Source organism: Hakea prostrata, chromosome 9 (genome assembly GCF_041222555.1).
Source record: "Hakea prostrata isolate BN-2017 chromosome 9, UWA_Hpros_2, whole genome shotgun sequence".
Classification (NCBI taxonomy): Eukaryota; Viridiplantae; Streptophyta; class Magnoliopsida; order Proteales; family Proteaceae; genus Hakea; species Hakea prostrata.
This window is the reverse complement of record NC_142608.1, coordinates 12,743,480-12,759,861: the sequence shown is the minus strand read 5'-3', so window position 1 is coordinate 12,759,861 and position 16,382 is coordinate 12,743,480. Positions and strand designations below refer to the sequence as shown.

The window sequence follows — 16,382 nt, the reverse complement described above, 5'->3', positions numbered from 1 at the left end:
TAACAAAGATGGTAAAAACAAAATTTGAGTAAGAAACAAATTAGCAATGAAGAACTTTTATGTTCCAACTTCTGCAATACTGGATTATACAATCTTAGATTTGCAGAACAACTCAAACACTAAAATGGTTCAAGTTAAATTTATGAATAATCTGCAATGGAAAAGGGAGTCAAAGGAATATATTTGGAAAGGAACATAATCAAGGATATAAAAGGCTATTATCAGGGCTTCACCCTTATAAAAAAATTCAGACAAAATAGTTATCCTACCATACTCCTCACTATGTCCACAAGAGTGTGATAAAGCTTTTCGGTTACACAATTTTGCTTGGAACTATCAAACATAGTGAACAGACCAACTATATCCGAATCTGCCGAGTATTTGGCGAATGGGCCCTTAAGCTGTCCAGCATCCTCATATAAGCCATAATACTCTCCTCTCCGGTCAGAACTAACAATTTCTCAACTTCAGTCTAAAAAATTATTGAAGATCTCAAAGATTTAGATTATTCTTTAATTGAGTACAAAAACCATATTAAGAGTGATCATCAATAAATATGATGCAATAATAATTTATACGCAAGGTGGCGGAATATGACCACTATCTAGACACCATGACCGAATGGGACAAGAGAAAATCATATCTTTAAACAAAAACCAAATAATCATAAATTTTATTTTTGCACTTAGTTAATCAGATCTTATACTCAATGCAACTTCTACTTACAACAAAAAAAGAAAAAGCAACAATCATCTCTATTTATAAGGAAGTTTTCATAGGTCCCAAATTGTTAGTCTGACCGGACTCTTTATCTTTATCCTGAACATTTTTTATGAGTACTGATGCTCATAAGAACAAAGTTTCTTATTGGAAAAAAAATATTGGCCTTTATAATTCAAAACTTAGCGGAGGATGTAAAAGGCATTGATGGATAATAGATGGATAATATCATCGGTAATAAAAAGAATGGATAATATCAGGGGTAATAAAAAGAAACATTAGGAATCATGAGTTTTATCTTGAAAATAATCATTCTACTGAAATAATCCCTAACTCTTCCAAAACCATCACACCTTATGATAAAAAACTCTTACAGAAATATATTTATTTCAACTTTAGATGAGACTTAGTATCTTTGTGCTACTGCATTCAACAATTTCAAAACAGTGCATTCAGTGGGTAAACAATTCTTCAAGTGTTCTTTGATGGACTTCTTAATAGGCAGTAAGTGGACATAATTACTTTTCACCTCTGCAAGAAACAACTTTTGTCTTCTATACTCTTATAAGTCATATCCATCAGTTTCTCAGTAACAAAGAATATGTGGTTAACAACATATCATTTACAATTTCTTGAAGTTTGACTTTATAAGAATCTCAATAACAATCATATTGTTGTAGACAGAAAATGTGACTAATAGAAGAGTACATATATATCATCATGAAAACACCTTTGGACAGAATTCATGACATACAGTTGTGATACTCCCTCATTTTATTAACACTTTAATCTGCTTTAATATGTAATTTATAAATACATCACTAGAAAGAGCACACATATATCATCATGAAAACACATTTGGGCAGGATTCATGACATACAGTTGTGATAATCCATCATTTTATTAGCACTTTAATATGTAATTTATAAGTACATCACTTTATTATCACAATGTGGGTAACATATAATTTATAAGTGCATCACTTTAAAGAGTACACATATATCATCACAAAAACACCTTTGGGCACTTGTGCATCACTATTTCACAATGGGGACATAATTTATAAGTGCATCACTTTAAAGAGTACACATATATCATCACAAAAACACCTTTTGGACAGAATTCATGACATACAGTTGTGATACTCCCTTACACGTCAGCGAACATGAGAGTATTCCAACCTTCGAAAATTTACCACCTTTGGGTGTATAAACTTCTTAGATTAGTCAACTCCCAACCAAATGCTGTACGTGTCTCCCTCTTAATGCTAATACATAATTACCACCTTTGGGCATACAAAAATGCATTAACATCAAGAGACATCCCATTATTATATATGGCTGACATTCCATAAACCCAACCATGAATGCCACTTTGGCAGTCTCTCACAATCAAGCTCATGAAATTCTCATATTGGGATATACTTTATGTTACCCACAAATAATGCTAGTACATTGTTTGGAAAAAATTCAAGATTACCAAAAGGCAATCGAAGCATGTATAAAATACATCATACATTTGCATAAAATTCCAGATTACGGAAAGACAATCGAAGCATTTATAAAATACATCATACATTTGCATAAAATTCCGGATTACCAAAAGGCAATCGAAGCATTTATAAAATACATCATACATTTGCATAAAATTCCGGATTACCAAAAGGCAATCGAAGCATTTATAAAATACATCATACATTCGCATAAAATTCCGGATTACCAAAAGTAATCAAACCCTTTATAAGGCATGCATGATATATATTTTATAATTGTATAATATCATATAAAACATGCTCATAATACAAAGCCATTTGATAAAAAAATCATATTAAAAAATTCACCCAACGGTTAAGTTACATACACAAAATAAATATGTCATATCATGTTTCATATATATAGAAGTGGAATTTGGTCCTGAAAATAATTTCATTGTGTCCAGAAGGGTCCAAAACATAGATCCCCAAGAGAATGCTTTAAAATTCCTTACGGTTTAACCAGAAATAAAAAAATATTAAATAAATAGCATTCCAATTATCAACTCAACCAAAACATGATATAGCATATTTTACATATGTAGGGGTAGAATTGGGTCTTGAAAATGGTTCCATTGCGTTTGGAAGGGTTCAAAACATAAAACCCCAAAAGAACGCTTCAAAATTCCTTATGGATTGGTCAGAAAGTAAAAAAATATTAAAAAAATAGTATTCTGGAATTTTCCTTTTTTTTTTTTAACCAGTTCGGCCAGCAATAAAAACGGTTTAAATAAAAACAAAATCATATTCGGTTGAACGGGATCGAACCGAAATCAAAATTAAAATTGAATCGTTAACTTGACCCAGCGAGTTGATTCACGATACTGGCGGGTCGACTCGCTGAATAAAAAAGCAAGATGAATCAAAAACAGGTCCAAACAAGAAACGGTTCACCCGACCCAAACCATTTGGTCGAACCGTTGACTGGTCAACCGAGTCGATCCGGTTGGCCCGACTGGTTCAAATTCGGGTCGGCTGACCCGGCCAACCTACCACGTCAGCATCGCACAAATTTAAAAAATAAAAAAACTGCTGTCGGATTCCGGCAGCGATTGTCGGCGCGTCCAAGTCTGATGGTAATCCATAATATATCAATTTCTTCGTTTTTTCGAGATCTACACAATGATAGTTTCAGATTTTCAAGATCCTTTCTAGAAAAAAAGTTATTGACCAAAAACCCCACAGTTTCAATGAAAAAATCAGGGGAAAAATTCACAAGTTTCATAGGTTCCATTCTAGAACCCTAAATTCATCATTCAACAATCCTATGGGTCTTTAATCGATTATATACAGGCTCTAATGCCACATGTTAGAATATTTCTATCCAAGATCGCATAAATCGACTAAAAACACCTTAGTATGATAATAACACAAGATGATGATGAACATACCTTTCTATGGTTCTATTGGAGACGAAGCGCAGCGGAATATCTTCTTTATGTCTCCAACTAGGAACGGACTTGAGGTGGAAGTTGATTCTATGATCAACTTGATGCTGGATCTTCTCCTCTAGACTCCTCCCTATTCATTGGCTGGATGGTATAACCTCTCTGAACTAACGCAGAGAATAATGTGATTATGATTAGGGTTAGAGGAGGGACCAAACATCCTTTATATAGGCAAATCTGTGAGATCGTTCATCAAGATCTAACGGTCCCTATTAGCCCACACTAACCAGTCCATATAAGAGTTCTAGTAACCGTATATTACCCATATCAGACCAATAAGAAACCAAATCAAAGTGTAACACAATCAATGAAGCCCACCTTATGTGGAATATTCAATTAATATTCTAACACGCGTTCCACAAACCCACCACTTTTGATTGCGCTCCTCTCTTTCTCATCTTCTTTCAGTTTGTTTGACACTTGAAACCTGAATAACTTTTTGAGCAATCAAATTTCATACCATGGTTACGACTCATCATCAGCAACATGCCTCCTCTTTTGGTTCGACTTATGATGTGTTCTTGAGCTTCCACGGCGGAGATGTTCGTACTAGTTTTCCCGATCATTTATACCATACTTTGAAGGATGCTGGAATTCAAACTTTTAGGGACGAAGAAGAACAAAAGAAGGGAGAAAAGATTGCACCTGAACTAGAGGATGCAATCTGGCAGTCAATAATCTCAATTCCCATATTTTCAATGAACTACGGTTGCAGCAAATGGTGCCTCTTTGAGCTAAATGAGATATATGAATGCAAAACAATGAGGAAACAATCTGTATTTCCCATTTTTACAAAGTTGAACCAAGGCATGTTCAACATCAGATCGACAACCATGCAGAGGCTTTTAACAAGGAACACCCACGATGCTTTGACCCAACAATAGTGCAAAAGTGGCAACAAGCCCTAAAAGAGATCGGAGGCTTAAAAGGATGGCATTTCAAAGAAGAAACGTAAGTTCATCAGTTTCGTCTAGTTCAAATTCCAATTGATGTTATGTTTCTCCATTAATCGTAAAGTCATAATTAAATCTGAACTATGATTTCAAAATTAAGAGAGTTAATTCTTTTCCTTACCAATGGATCAGTGGATCTTGCTAGATCTAAGGGGATTTACTTCGTAAGAACAATAATTGACTCTGATCTAAAATTAAAAGGGAGAGGGGGATCTGATATGGTTTCCGGCCGACAAACTCTTCAATTTTCTGTTTTCTCCCTTTTCTGTTTAGATTGTAAGCATATCGCTGCTGCCTGCAGCACTGGGTAATGTGGTATGTTTACGTTCCATTTTTTTATTGGAATTTCATTTCTACATGCATTTATTGGTGTGCTTGCATGTGTCCCTCCTCATGGATTTTTTGTTCTTCTTATATGTTAGGCTCCATGCATTTAAAATACCAGGAATTTCAAATCTTGTTTATCATTTTATTCACTCTATCTGCTCACTTGTGAAAGATTTTTTCATATACTAAAATTGCATAATATACATTAATTCAAATAATTCACCTATGGGTTTTTTCATATTCAATATTTCTTTTTTACTCTTTTGTACGTCATTATGATTTTCTTTTTTGAATTAATTAAACAGGTATGAGGGGAAGTATTTAAGAGAAGTTGTTCAAGAAGTTTTGAGTACACTGAACAAGAGACCCAAACTTGTTTTTTGCGAGCTAGTTGGAATTGAAAGCCATAAAAAAAAAATGTTGGAGTTATTAGATATTGAACGTAAGGTCACAAAAGTTGTAGGGATATGTGGATTTGGTGGCATCGGAAAGACAACCATTGCTAGGGCTGTTTGCGAAGAAGTTCTTAGTAGATTTGATGGATATGCATTTGTTGAAAATGTTCGACTGGATGATGGAAAATTTGGGATTGTTTATCTACAAAACAAACTTATCAAATCCATTTTAAAGGTTGAAAGTCTAGATGTTGTTGATGAGAATGATGGGATCAAACTGATCCAACAAAGATTAAACAAAAAAAGAATTCTTGTTGTTCTTGATGATGTAGATCAAGATAATCAAGTGGAGTCTTTGATTGGGGGTGGTGAATGGTTTGGCATGAGAAGCAAGATTATTATCACAACCAGAAACAGGGCTATTTTAATTGCTTTGAAAGAATATGAGATTTATATGCCCGAATTAATGAATTTAGATGATTCTCTTGAACTTTTTAGCCATTATGCATTTAAAAGGAATAATCTTCAAGAAGATTATATGGCTATTTCTAAAGAAATTGTAAAAACTACCAGAGGACATCCCTTGGCTCTTAGAGTTATAGGTTCATCTTTATTTGAAAAAAAGATGCCATTTTGGAAAGGCAAGTTAAGGATGTTGCAAGAAGTTCCTGATGACAATGTTATGAAAAAATTGCAAACAAGTTATGATGACTTAGGAAATAGGGAACAACAAATGTTTTTGGATGCTGCATGCTTTTTTATTGGGATGAAAAAAAATATTGTGTGTCATATATGGGAAGGGTGTAAGTTCTACCTGAAGTGAGTCTTGATATCCTTTGTGCAAAGTCCTTGATGACGATTAATGAAGATGGTGAGCTAAATATGCACGATTTGCTTTGGGAACTTGGAAGGCATATTGTTCATCAAGAGAGTGAACGACCAGAGAAACGTAGTCGAATATGGTCCGAAGAGGAAGTCTTGGATGTACTTCTTGAACGGAAGGTAGGTATTGGGTGCAAATATTTTTATTTTTGTATCAACTTTGTGAATTCAATATTTGGGTTTTTTTTGGTTGGATATTACAATTTATTTATTTTGGTATTTGATTAATGTCATATGTTTTGTAGGGAACAAGTGATTGTTTAGGACTCAGTACCATTGATTTCAAGAAAAGCAATATTGACTCCAAGAGTAAACCAAGGAGTGAATGTTTGACGAGTTCGGGACTTGATGCTATGACTGGACTAAGATTGCTCCAACTAGATTATGCAAAAATCTTGGGTAACTGCGTCAATTCTTTTTCAGAATTGAGATGGTTTAGTTGGAAAGGATGCCTTGAACAATATGCACTAACCAACTTTCGTCCAAAAAAATTGGTTGTCCTTGATCTATCAAATAATGAGATCACAGAGAACTGGAAGTTTTGGAACAATATCAAGGTTTGGAAGACTAATCTCTCTCTCTCTCTCTCTCTTATTTTTAATTTGTAATTTTTTTTAATACATTTTAGAAAGAAAATCTTATAATTATTTTGTAGGTGGCAGTAAATTTGAAAGTCCTAAACCTTGAGTCATGTGAAGAACTACGCAATACTCCTGACCTCTCAAAAAATCAACTTTTGGAGTTACTAAGTTTCAATAATTGTGTTAATCTGATTGAGATTGACACTTCTATCGGTTCTCTCACGTCCTTGATTATTTTAGATTTAAGCTGGTGTAGTTGTCTGGAGTGTCTTCCTACTGAAATTGGTTCTCTCACATCATTGGTCATTTTAGACTTGAGTCAGTGCAAGAGTCTGGTGGGTTTCCCTACTGAAATTGGTTCTCTCACATCATTGGTCACTTTAGATATGAGTTGGTGCACGAGTCTGGTGGGTCTCCCTACTGAAATTGGTTCTCTCAGGTTATTGGTCACTATAGATTTGAGTCGGTGCATGAGTCTGGTAGGTCTCCCTACTGAAATTGGTTCTCTCACATCATTGGTCACTTTAGATTTGAATTATTGCATGAGTCTAATGGGTCTCCCTACTGAAATTGGTTCTCTCACATCCTTGATCACTTTAGATTTGAGTGATTGCCGGAGTCTGGTGGGTCTCCCTACTAAAATTGGTTCTCTCACATCCTTGATCACTTTAGATTTGAATGATTGCAGGAGTCTGGTGGGTCTCCCTACTAAAATTGGTTCTCTCACGTCCTTTATCACTTTAAATTTGAGTTGGTGCAGGAGTCTTGTGGGTCTCCCTATTGGAATTGGTTCTCTCACATCCTTGGTCACTTTAGATTTGAGTGGGTGCATGAGTCTAGTCGGTCTCCCTACTACAATTGGTTCTCTCACGTCCTTGGTCACTTTAGATTTGCGTAGGTGCAAGAGTCTGGTGGGTCTCCCTACTGAAATTGGTTTTCTCACGTCCTTGGTCACTTTAGATTTGCGTAGGTGCAAGAGTTTGGTGGGTCTCCCTACTGAAATTGGTTCTCTGGCGTCCTTGGTCGTTTTAGATTTGGGCGAGTGCACGAGTCTGGTGGGTCTCCCTACTGAAATTGGTTCTCTGACGTCCTTGGTCGCTTTAAATTTGAGCGAGTGCACGAGTCTGGTGGGTCTCCCTACTGAAATTGGTTCTCTGACGTCCTTGGTCGCTTTAGATTTGAGTGAGTGCACGAGTTTGGTGGGTCTCCCTATTGAAATTGGTTCTCTCACATCCTTGGTCACTTTAGATTTGAGTTGGTGCACGAGTCTAGTGGGTCTCCCTATTGAAATTGGTTCTCTCACGTCCTTAATCATTTTAGATTTGAGCGAGTGCACAAATCTGATGGGTCTCCCTACTGAAATTGGTTCTCTCACGTCCTTAATCATTTTAGATTTGAGCGAGTGCACTAATTTGATGGGTCGCTCACATCCTTGGTGACTTTATATTTCAGTGAGTGAAATAAGTTCTACTGAAATTGGTTCTCTCACGTCCTTGGTGTAACAACCCCCATATTTCTAACTCGCGATCCATATTGCAGGTCCAAGAACCCGAAGGTCTAGCCGGGTAAATTTGTGGAGTGTCCGGATAGAAGTCCATGATCCATACCCTGAACCCATGGATCTAGATTCTCTTGTTGAAGAGCCTGTCTTGCTTGGTAGTTGGAACTCTGGAAGGCAAGTGATGGCTAGAGATGTCCAGAATGAAGGTAAGACCTCCCCCACGTTTTATTAGGGTTAGGTTGTACTTGGACTTCAACCCCTGAGCAAAGCACCCTTGTATAGCAATATACTAGGGGGTGGTTACTAGTGGCGGTTGATTGGACCAGCGACCGCCTGGTCCTGGTTGCGGGGTTTTGCCCTATTTTGCCCCCAGACTTCTATAAATAGCAACCCTTGTCTATTTTACGAATATTATATTTGGAATTGCTATTTTTGGTGGTTAGGCAGTAGTGGAGATGTGCTAGAAGGTGATTTGAAGTGTTGTTAGGATCTGGAAGCTCTCTTGTCTTTTTCTAGCTAATCTGGTTGAGGTAAGTGATTTTCTGTTCACTCATACTCTACTCTTGGCTATGATTAATGTAGATTTGTTTTCCTCTTTGGTTGTTCATGATCCTCTTATTACAGTACCTACCTTTTTAATGATCTTGATGAGATCAGGTTCGAAAATGAAACCCTGCTTTCGTGAAAAGGACTGATCTAATCAAGGGGAGGATTCTGGGTAACCAAATTGGTGTCAATTGTTAGGTTTCGTATTACCCTTGGTTGTGGGAGTGTTAGATTTGAAATTCGGACTATGATCATCCAAAAATCAGATTGAAATCGGATGATCAAAAGCCTGAGTTTCGGATCTGAAACTCACTGTTTTTGGGGTGGTCACTAGTGGCGGTCACTCAGCCTAAGTGACCGGCCCAAGCGATTGGCTGGTTTCCAGTGACCAAGTAACTTTTGGATTTTGTCCGATTTGATTTATTCGACTTACATATTATTGTAACCCTGTTTATAGGTGTCCTCTGTTTCAAGTAAAAGTTTTATAATTGTTTCTGGTTTGCAATACTTATTTACAGGTAAGGACAGACAACCTCATCTTTATGAAATGACTTGAACATGCTAGTCTAGTGTCTTTCAATACTGTTCTTTCATTTTATATACTGCTGTAACCATGAATAGCATGTTGATCTTAATATATACTTGTTGTTTGTATTGTCTTTACATATGCTTTATCATTTATGAATGTGGTACGATGATGATGATGGTTTGTGGTTCTGATGGAAGGGGTATTCCATTGGGATATTTTGTCTTGTGATATCAGAGGGCTATTGTGAAATCCAGCCCAAACCTAGCCCGGGGCACCCTATTTGTTTTGGGAGAAGAAAGGCTTGTTTGATGTTAGACCCTGAAGTTGGACCTTGATTTCAGTGTTATTACCTTGAGAGCCTTAGGAAATCATGTCCGATCCTTCCCTTAGTGTTGATCCATGTCCCGAAATGATGGAAGTTTTCCTTGTGGACCCTTTTTATTAATGATTTGGTGTCGGAGCCCAAGCCCTTGGACATTGTCGATGATGCCCCTCACTTGAGAGCATTGTCAATGTTAGTTTTGAATCTGCAGCCTGAAGAAGGTGAGCTTAGTTGGTGCACCTAATGAACTCCCGTGCTTGATCCGAAGGTATTTCCTGAAACTAGACTTCTTGATGGACTTGTAGAAGAAAACCCCACTCAATTTGACCTTGTATAGCCTTCCAAATCCCTGTCCGAAGTTGCTGAACTATGTCTGACCAATCCTGTCTGCGCATCAAAGAAGATTGAATTAGTTGAAGCACCTAATGAACTCCCATGCTCAATCCAAAAGTATTTCTGGAAACTAGACTTCTTGATTGACTTGTAGGAGAAAACCCCACTCAATTTGACCCAGTATAGGCCTCCGAATCTCTGTCTGAAGTTTCTGTTCATGTCTTGGTCGACTGGCTAGTCAACCAGCCAGTCGACCAGCAGTAATGGAATTTGAAAATCACAAAAATATTTACCATTTTGACCCTACCTTTTTGGAACTCTTGAATGAGGACCTAAACTAATCATTTGCACTCCAGAGCTCGAGGTTGGACACTCTCTTGGGCTTTTTCTTGATGTTTGGGAAGATCTTTGACTCAAATCATTAGTGATATACATTAATCCTCAACTCAAGGTATGATTCCTTCTATTCTTCTTCTAATCTATTCATTTTCTATCAATCTATGATCTTGAGACCATGGTTGAAGTGCTGCAACCTTGCAAACACTTAACCATGAGTTTCCCCCCTTTCAATTCCATGATCCTTCCCCACTCATGCTATGTTATGATTCCATTGAGATTACTAGCACTTCATTACCTTGATTCTTTTCGATTTAACCTATTCTTGATTCAAAACTGATATGTAGATGCATGTTAAGCTTAGATTATTATGAAATTAAGTTTTTAACTTGATTCTTAACATTCACTTGATTGATTCCCAACATCCTTTGCAATTTCAATCAATTCCAACTTGATTCTTAATAATTAACATATAGAACTTAAGATTTCGAATTGGGCATTTTTGATTGGACCATTGGATCATCATAAAAATTAGTGTGTAGTATCCTCTTACTGTTATAAACATGCCCTCCAAATTTCGTGTCGATCGGAGAGCCGGAAGGTCAGTTTCGGATTGAGTTTTCAATTCTGCCCGGAGGTTAACAAGTCTTGGTCGACTCGCAGTCGACCAGCCAGTCAACCAAGACTGCTTGGTCACTTTAATTGCGTAGGTGCAGGAGTCTGGTGGGTCTCCCTACTGAAATTAGTTCTCTCACGTCCTTAGTCACTTTAAATTTGAGTTGGTGTACTAGTCTAGTGGGTCTCCCTACTAAAATTGGTTCTCTGACGTCCTTGGTCACTTTAGATTTGAGTGGGTGTTCGAGTCTGATGGGTCTCCCTACTGAAATTGGTTCTTTCACGTCCTTGGTCACTTTAGATTTGAGCGGTTGCACGAGTCTGGTGGGTCTCCCTACTGAAATTGGTTCTCTCAGTCCTTGGTCACTTTAGATTTGAGCACGTGCACGAGTCTGGTGGGTCTCCCTACTGAAATTGGTTCTCTCACGTCCTTGGTCACTTTAGATTTGAGTGGGTGCATGGGTCTAGTGGGTCTCCCTACTGAAATTGGTTCTCTCGCGTCCTTGGTCATTTTAAATTTGAGTTGGTGCACGTGTTTGGCTAGTCTCCCTACTGAAATTGATTGTCTCACGTCCTTGGTCACTTTATATTTGAGTGAGTGCACTAGTCTGGTGGGTCTTCCTACTGAAATTGGTTCTCTCATGTCCTTGGTCACTTTACATTTGAGAGGGTGTACAAGTCTGGTGGTCTCCCTACTGAAGTTGGTTCTCTCACGTCCTTGGTTATCGGATGATATATCAACCCTGAAGAACTTGAGGGAATTAGAGATAATGGAGTGTGTGAATTTATTCGAAATTCCATGCCTTTCTATATGGGTGCCGTTGCAAAACTTGGAAATTACTACATGTTTCTCCTTAGAAAGATTACCAGATCTTTCCAACTTGAAAGATTTGAGAGATTAATTTACATGTGCGAGAAGTTATCTAGAATTTCTAGGCTTGATGGTTTGGAGTCCTTGAAAGTATTGAAAATAGAAGAATTCAACAATTTATTGGAAATTCATGGTGTTGAGGATTGAAAAGCATGTGGTACTATTATTAAATGCTACTCCTTGGAAAGATTACCAAATCTTTCAAACTTAAAAAACTTGATGTCCCTATAAGTTATAGGATGCAAGAACCTACCAGAGGTTTCCTACTATAGAGAATGAAGACCTTAGAGCATCAAGAAATTGGAAATTGCAAATTACTTCAAGGTAACGTACACATTTTGTTTCATAAATAGTTCTTATGTTATTTATAGATTAGTAGTTTCGTAGGTACTTTTTATTTCAATGTAGGGGGGGGGGGACTTCAATGACAAAAAACAAGAAGGGCCCCAGTCCTAGTTCATGTTCATGTTAGACTGAATGGAAGAACTTGAATCTTGCTTGTCACTGATTTGTTGTCATACTTTGGCATTGAGGGTATTGTGTGTGTGTTTATTTCTAGTAAATATTGTGTGTGTTGTTTAGACTGGAAATCGCATGTTTTGACCTCCCATTAGTTACATACATAGTGATTGATAAACATGAGCATGCTATATATGGAGCAGGAAGAAAGGTAGACTAGATCCTTTATGGTTTTTCCCAAGCTCACCATCTAGTGCTGCTGATATGCCACTCCAATGAAAACCAATTGGGGTACATAAGTTACCTAGAAAACTACTCCCCCCCCCCCCCCCAAAAAAAAAAAAAAAATAATAATAAAGAAGAAGAAGAAGAAGAAGAAAAACACTATCTCAATGTGGAACCTTAAGGAGGTTGGGGTGGGACAAATGGCTTGTACTTGGGTCAATAGTTTGACATTTTATGTGTCTGAACAAAAGTGAGCTCTAAGCCAAGTTTTGGATATATTTCCTTACTGTTAACTTGTGTTGCTTCAGTTTACAAACGGGATTTAAGTGCAAGCCAAATGTAGTGTCTGCATATGTTTTTATTTGGGGAATTGAGATTGTAATCCATAGATAAATGAATCGAGTAATTGTCTTGTAGGGATTATGTGGAACACATAATCTCCATTTAGTGTTATTGATGTTGCAATCCATGCTCTACCATATATTTGTAATTGGTTAACCTCCAAAAATTTCCCAAGAGTTTTGAGTCATCAAAAATGATGTGAAGGTTGTTTATCCTTTATGAGAAGTATTGCAAATAATTGTTGATTTGAAACAGATTGCATGCATATTTAGCTTGAGATTTCAAACAAATCTCATAGTTAAGCTAGAATTAACATGAATTGTATGATGTATCCATTTGGATTCATTGGTGTGCATTTTCCATTTTTAGAGGTCAACTACACTAACTTTGCATATTTGTACTATTCAAATATTTTCATCTTCAAATGTTTCCATCAAGGCTAATATATTTATTTCCTTGCTCTTTTGCAAACTTTTAGTGATAATAATTCATTTAATTTATTTCAGACATGAAAAGTAACAAGAACTTTTCTAATTCAATATTTAAACTACGAAATCTCCAAATCATCTTGTCGTTGATAAAGCTGAAAATGGTGTTAACTGTGTTTCCCTGAACCATACTAGAACGGAAATGCTCCAGTCTTTCCAAGGGGATATAGTTTTCATCAAGGTTATCCCCACTTAGCCTAGTTTTGATTTATAAAAGAAGGGCCTCTCCCATGAAATTTAATGACATATGAATTGTATAGGGGAAAAAGCTAACGAACACAGGTTTCCACGATTCGATAATTAGTGTGAGAAGCCAAAAGTCTGAATGAATAAGGTTGTGCAAGCTAATCTTAACTTTTAAGGTACGTCTTAAGTATTTATAGCATGGTCCTTAATTAGTATATTTTACCAGAACCAATGTAAATTAATTAGTAGCGCTTCTTCTTGTCTAAACAATATGTTCCTGTAATTATATCAACCGATGTGGATGGATTATCTATTTCTTGTTAGAGAGGTTCATGAAGTGTTAAATTTAAATTAACTAAGACAGAACCTAATGAATGATGTGGTCTTGAGCTAACTACAGAAATATTTAATGAGGCGGAACCTTAAAAATAAGAGGATAAATAGTGATTACATGAACTTAGCCCTTCTGCCAATTTTAGTTGGTTTTTGACCTTTTATGTTGCATCATATTCCTCTTAATTCAGCGAGTCTCTTGGAAGACTATATTAAGGTACATTTGTATGTTTTTATTTTTATTTTCAAATTCAAGCTTGTTCTTGGTATGTGAGACTTCTTCAACTTGTATGTATTTATTTGAACAGTCATTGAAGTAAATATTGTCTTAGTGATGCGTCTAATCATCCAGAAAATTCAACTATCAGGTTCTTCCTCTCATTTTATCTATTTTATGTGCAAGTGAGTGATAGACAAACTCCCAAGTGGCAGCACCTATGCTCAATTGTTCATCAAGGAAACCTCGTAGGCTCCATATGTTATGTTGCATGACAAGCTCTAAGTTAATTTCACTACTGAATAGGTCTTATTTTTTGTCTTTTGCTTTGCCTGTTTTACTTTGTGCCTTCAACTTTCCTAAATCGCTCCATATCTGTTGGTACATGTACAAGCCTTCAAACACACAACACACTTAGCTGGAACTAGAAGGGAAGCAACAATTCAGCACAAAATACAAAAGTCTTCCTTCATGATCTCGAGCTATGATTCCACATCTAAGTTACAAGTACATTGAATGTAAATCTAATGATATCAAGTAATTTACAAGACATGCATTTGTCATGAGTAATAAAAGCATAGACATTATTAGTATGTTAATTGTTTATAACTTAGTGCCCTAAAATTATCATTCTATTTTATTTTTGTTTCCTCTATTAGGAGAGAAAATAAATATGGTGAAGAAAATTCAAATGATAAGATTGAGACATTGAAGGAAACCAATGAGGTAATAATAATTGTAAATCTTTTAAAGTCTACATTCAACGATTTTTTTTCTTATTTCATTTTTGTGGCTCAAAAGTCCAAGCGAATTGAGTTGAAGAACACCAAAACCATGACCATTAAAACCTAAGAATCTCAAGACTCTCCCACCTTACAAAGTATTATCTTTGCTTGCACCTCTCTTACCTATGTTATCTCACAAAGACTATATCCGCTTTGATTTGAGTGAGTGCAGTAGTCTGGAGGGTCTCCCTACTGAAATTGGTTCTCTCACTTCATTGGTCACAATAAATTTGAGTTGGTGCACGAGTCTGGTGGATCTCCCTACTGAAGTTGGTTCTCTCACATCCATGGTTATTAGATGATATAATCAACCATAAAGAACTTGAGGGAATTACAGATAATAGAGTGTGCGAAGTTATCCAAAATTCCAAGCCTTTTTGTATTGGTGTCGTTGCAAAACATGGAAATTACTACATGTTCCTCCTTAGAAAGAAAGATTACCAGATATTTCCAACTTGAAAGATTTGAGAGAACTATTAATTTACAAGTGCGAGAAGTTATCTGGAAAACTTCAAGTCCCTATAAGTTATAGGATGCAAGAACCTACCAGAGATTTCCTACTATAGAGAATGAAGACCTTAGAACATCAAGAAATTGCAAATTGCAAATTGCAAATTAATTCAAGGTAATGTACACTCTTTGTTTCATAAATTGTTCTTATGTTTTACAGATTAGTAGTCTTGTAGGCTCTGTTTATTTCAATGTTTGGGGGGGGGGGACTTCAATGACAAAACACAAGAACGGCCCTAGTTCTAGTGCATCCTCATCTTAGACTGAATGGAAGAACTAGAATCTCGACTGTCACTAATTTGTTGTCATATTTTGGCATTGAGGGTATTATGTGTGTGTTTGTTTTGATAAATATTGTGTGTTGTTTATACTGGAAATCGCATGTTTTGACCTCCCATTATTTACATACATGGTGATTGAAAAACATGAGCATGCTACACATGGAGTAGGAAGAAAGGTAGACCAGATCCTTTATGGATTTTCCCAAGCTCACCATCTAGTGCTGCTGATATGGCACTCCAATGAAAACCAATTGGGGTATGTAAGTTACCTAGAAAACTACTCCCCCCACCCCCCCACCCCGAAAAAAAAAGAGAAAAGTACAAATAAAGAAGAAGAAGAAAAACACTATTTGAATGTGGAACTTTGAAGGAGGTTGGAGGTGGGACAAATGGCTTGTACTTGGGTCAATTGTTTGACATTTTATGTGTCCGAACAAAAGTGAGCTCTAAGCCGAGTTTTGGATATGTGTCCTTACTGTTAACTTGTATCACTTCAGTTTACAAACTGGATTTAAGTGCAGGCCAAATGTAGTGTCCGCATATGTTTTTATTAGGGGAATTGAGATTGTAATCCATAGATAAATGAATTGAGTAACTGTCTTGTAAGGATTATGTGGAACACATATTCTCCATTTAGTGTTATTGATGTTGCAATCCATGCTTTAC

At 36.5% G+C, this 16,382-nt stretch overlaps 1 protein-coding gene across 1 annotated transcript; it reads left to right on the top strand.

The window, feature by feature from the left end:
• The first annotated feature begins 5,251 nt into the window (after positions 1–5,251).
• LOC149004701 (uncharacterized) lies at positions 5,252–11,921 on the top strand. Its single transcript, XM_089135693.1, is given in 6 exon segments — positions 5,252–6,177; positions 6,210–6,376; positions 6,502–6,813; positions 6,912–8,167; positions 11,115–11,373; positions 11,376–11,921. Coding segments are annotated over 6 exon segments (3,321 nt in total). The 5' UTR covers positions 5,252–5,396.
• Positions 11,922–16,382: the final 4,461 nt, after the last annotated feature.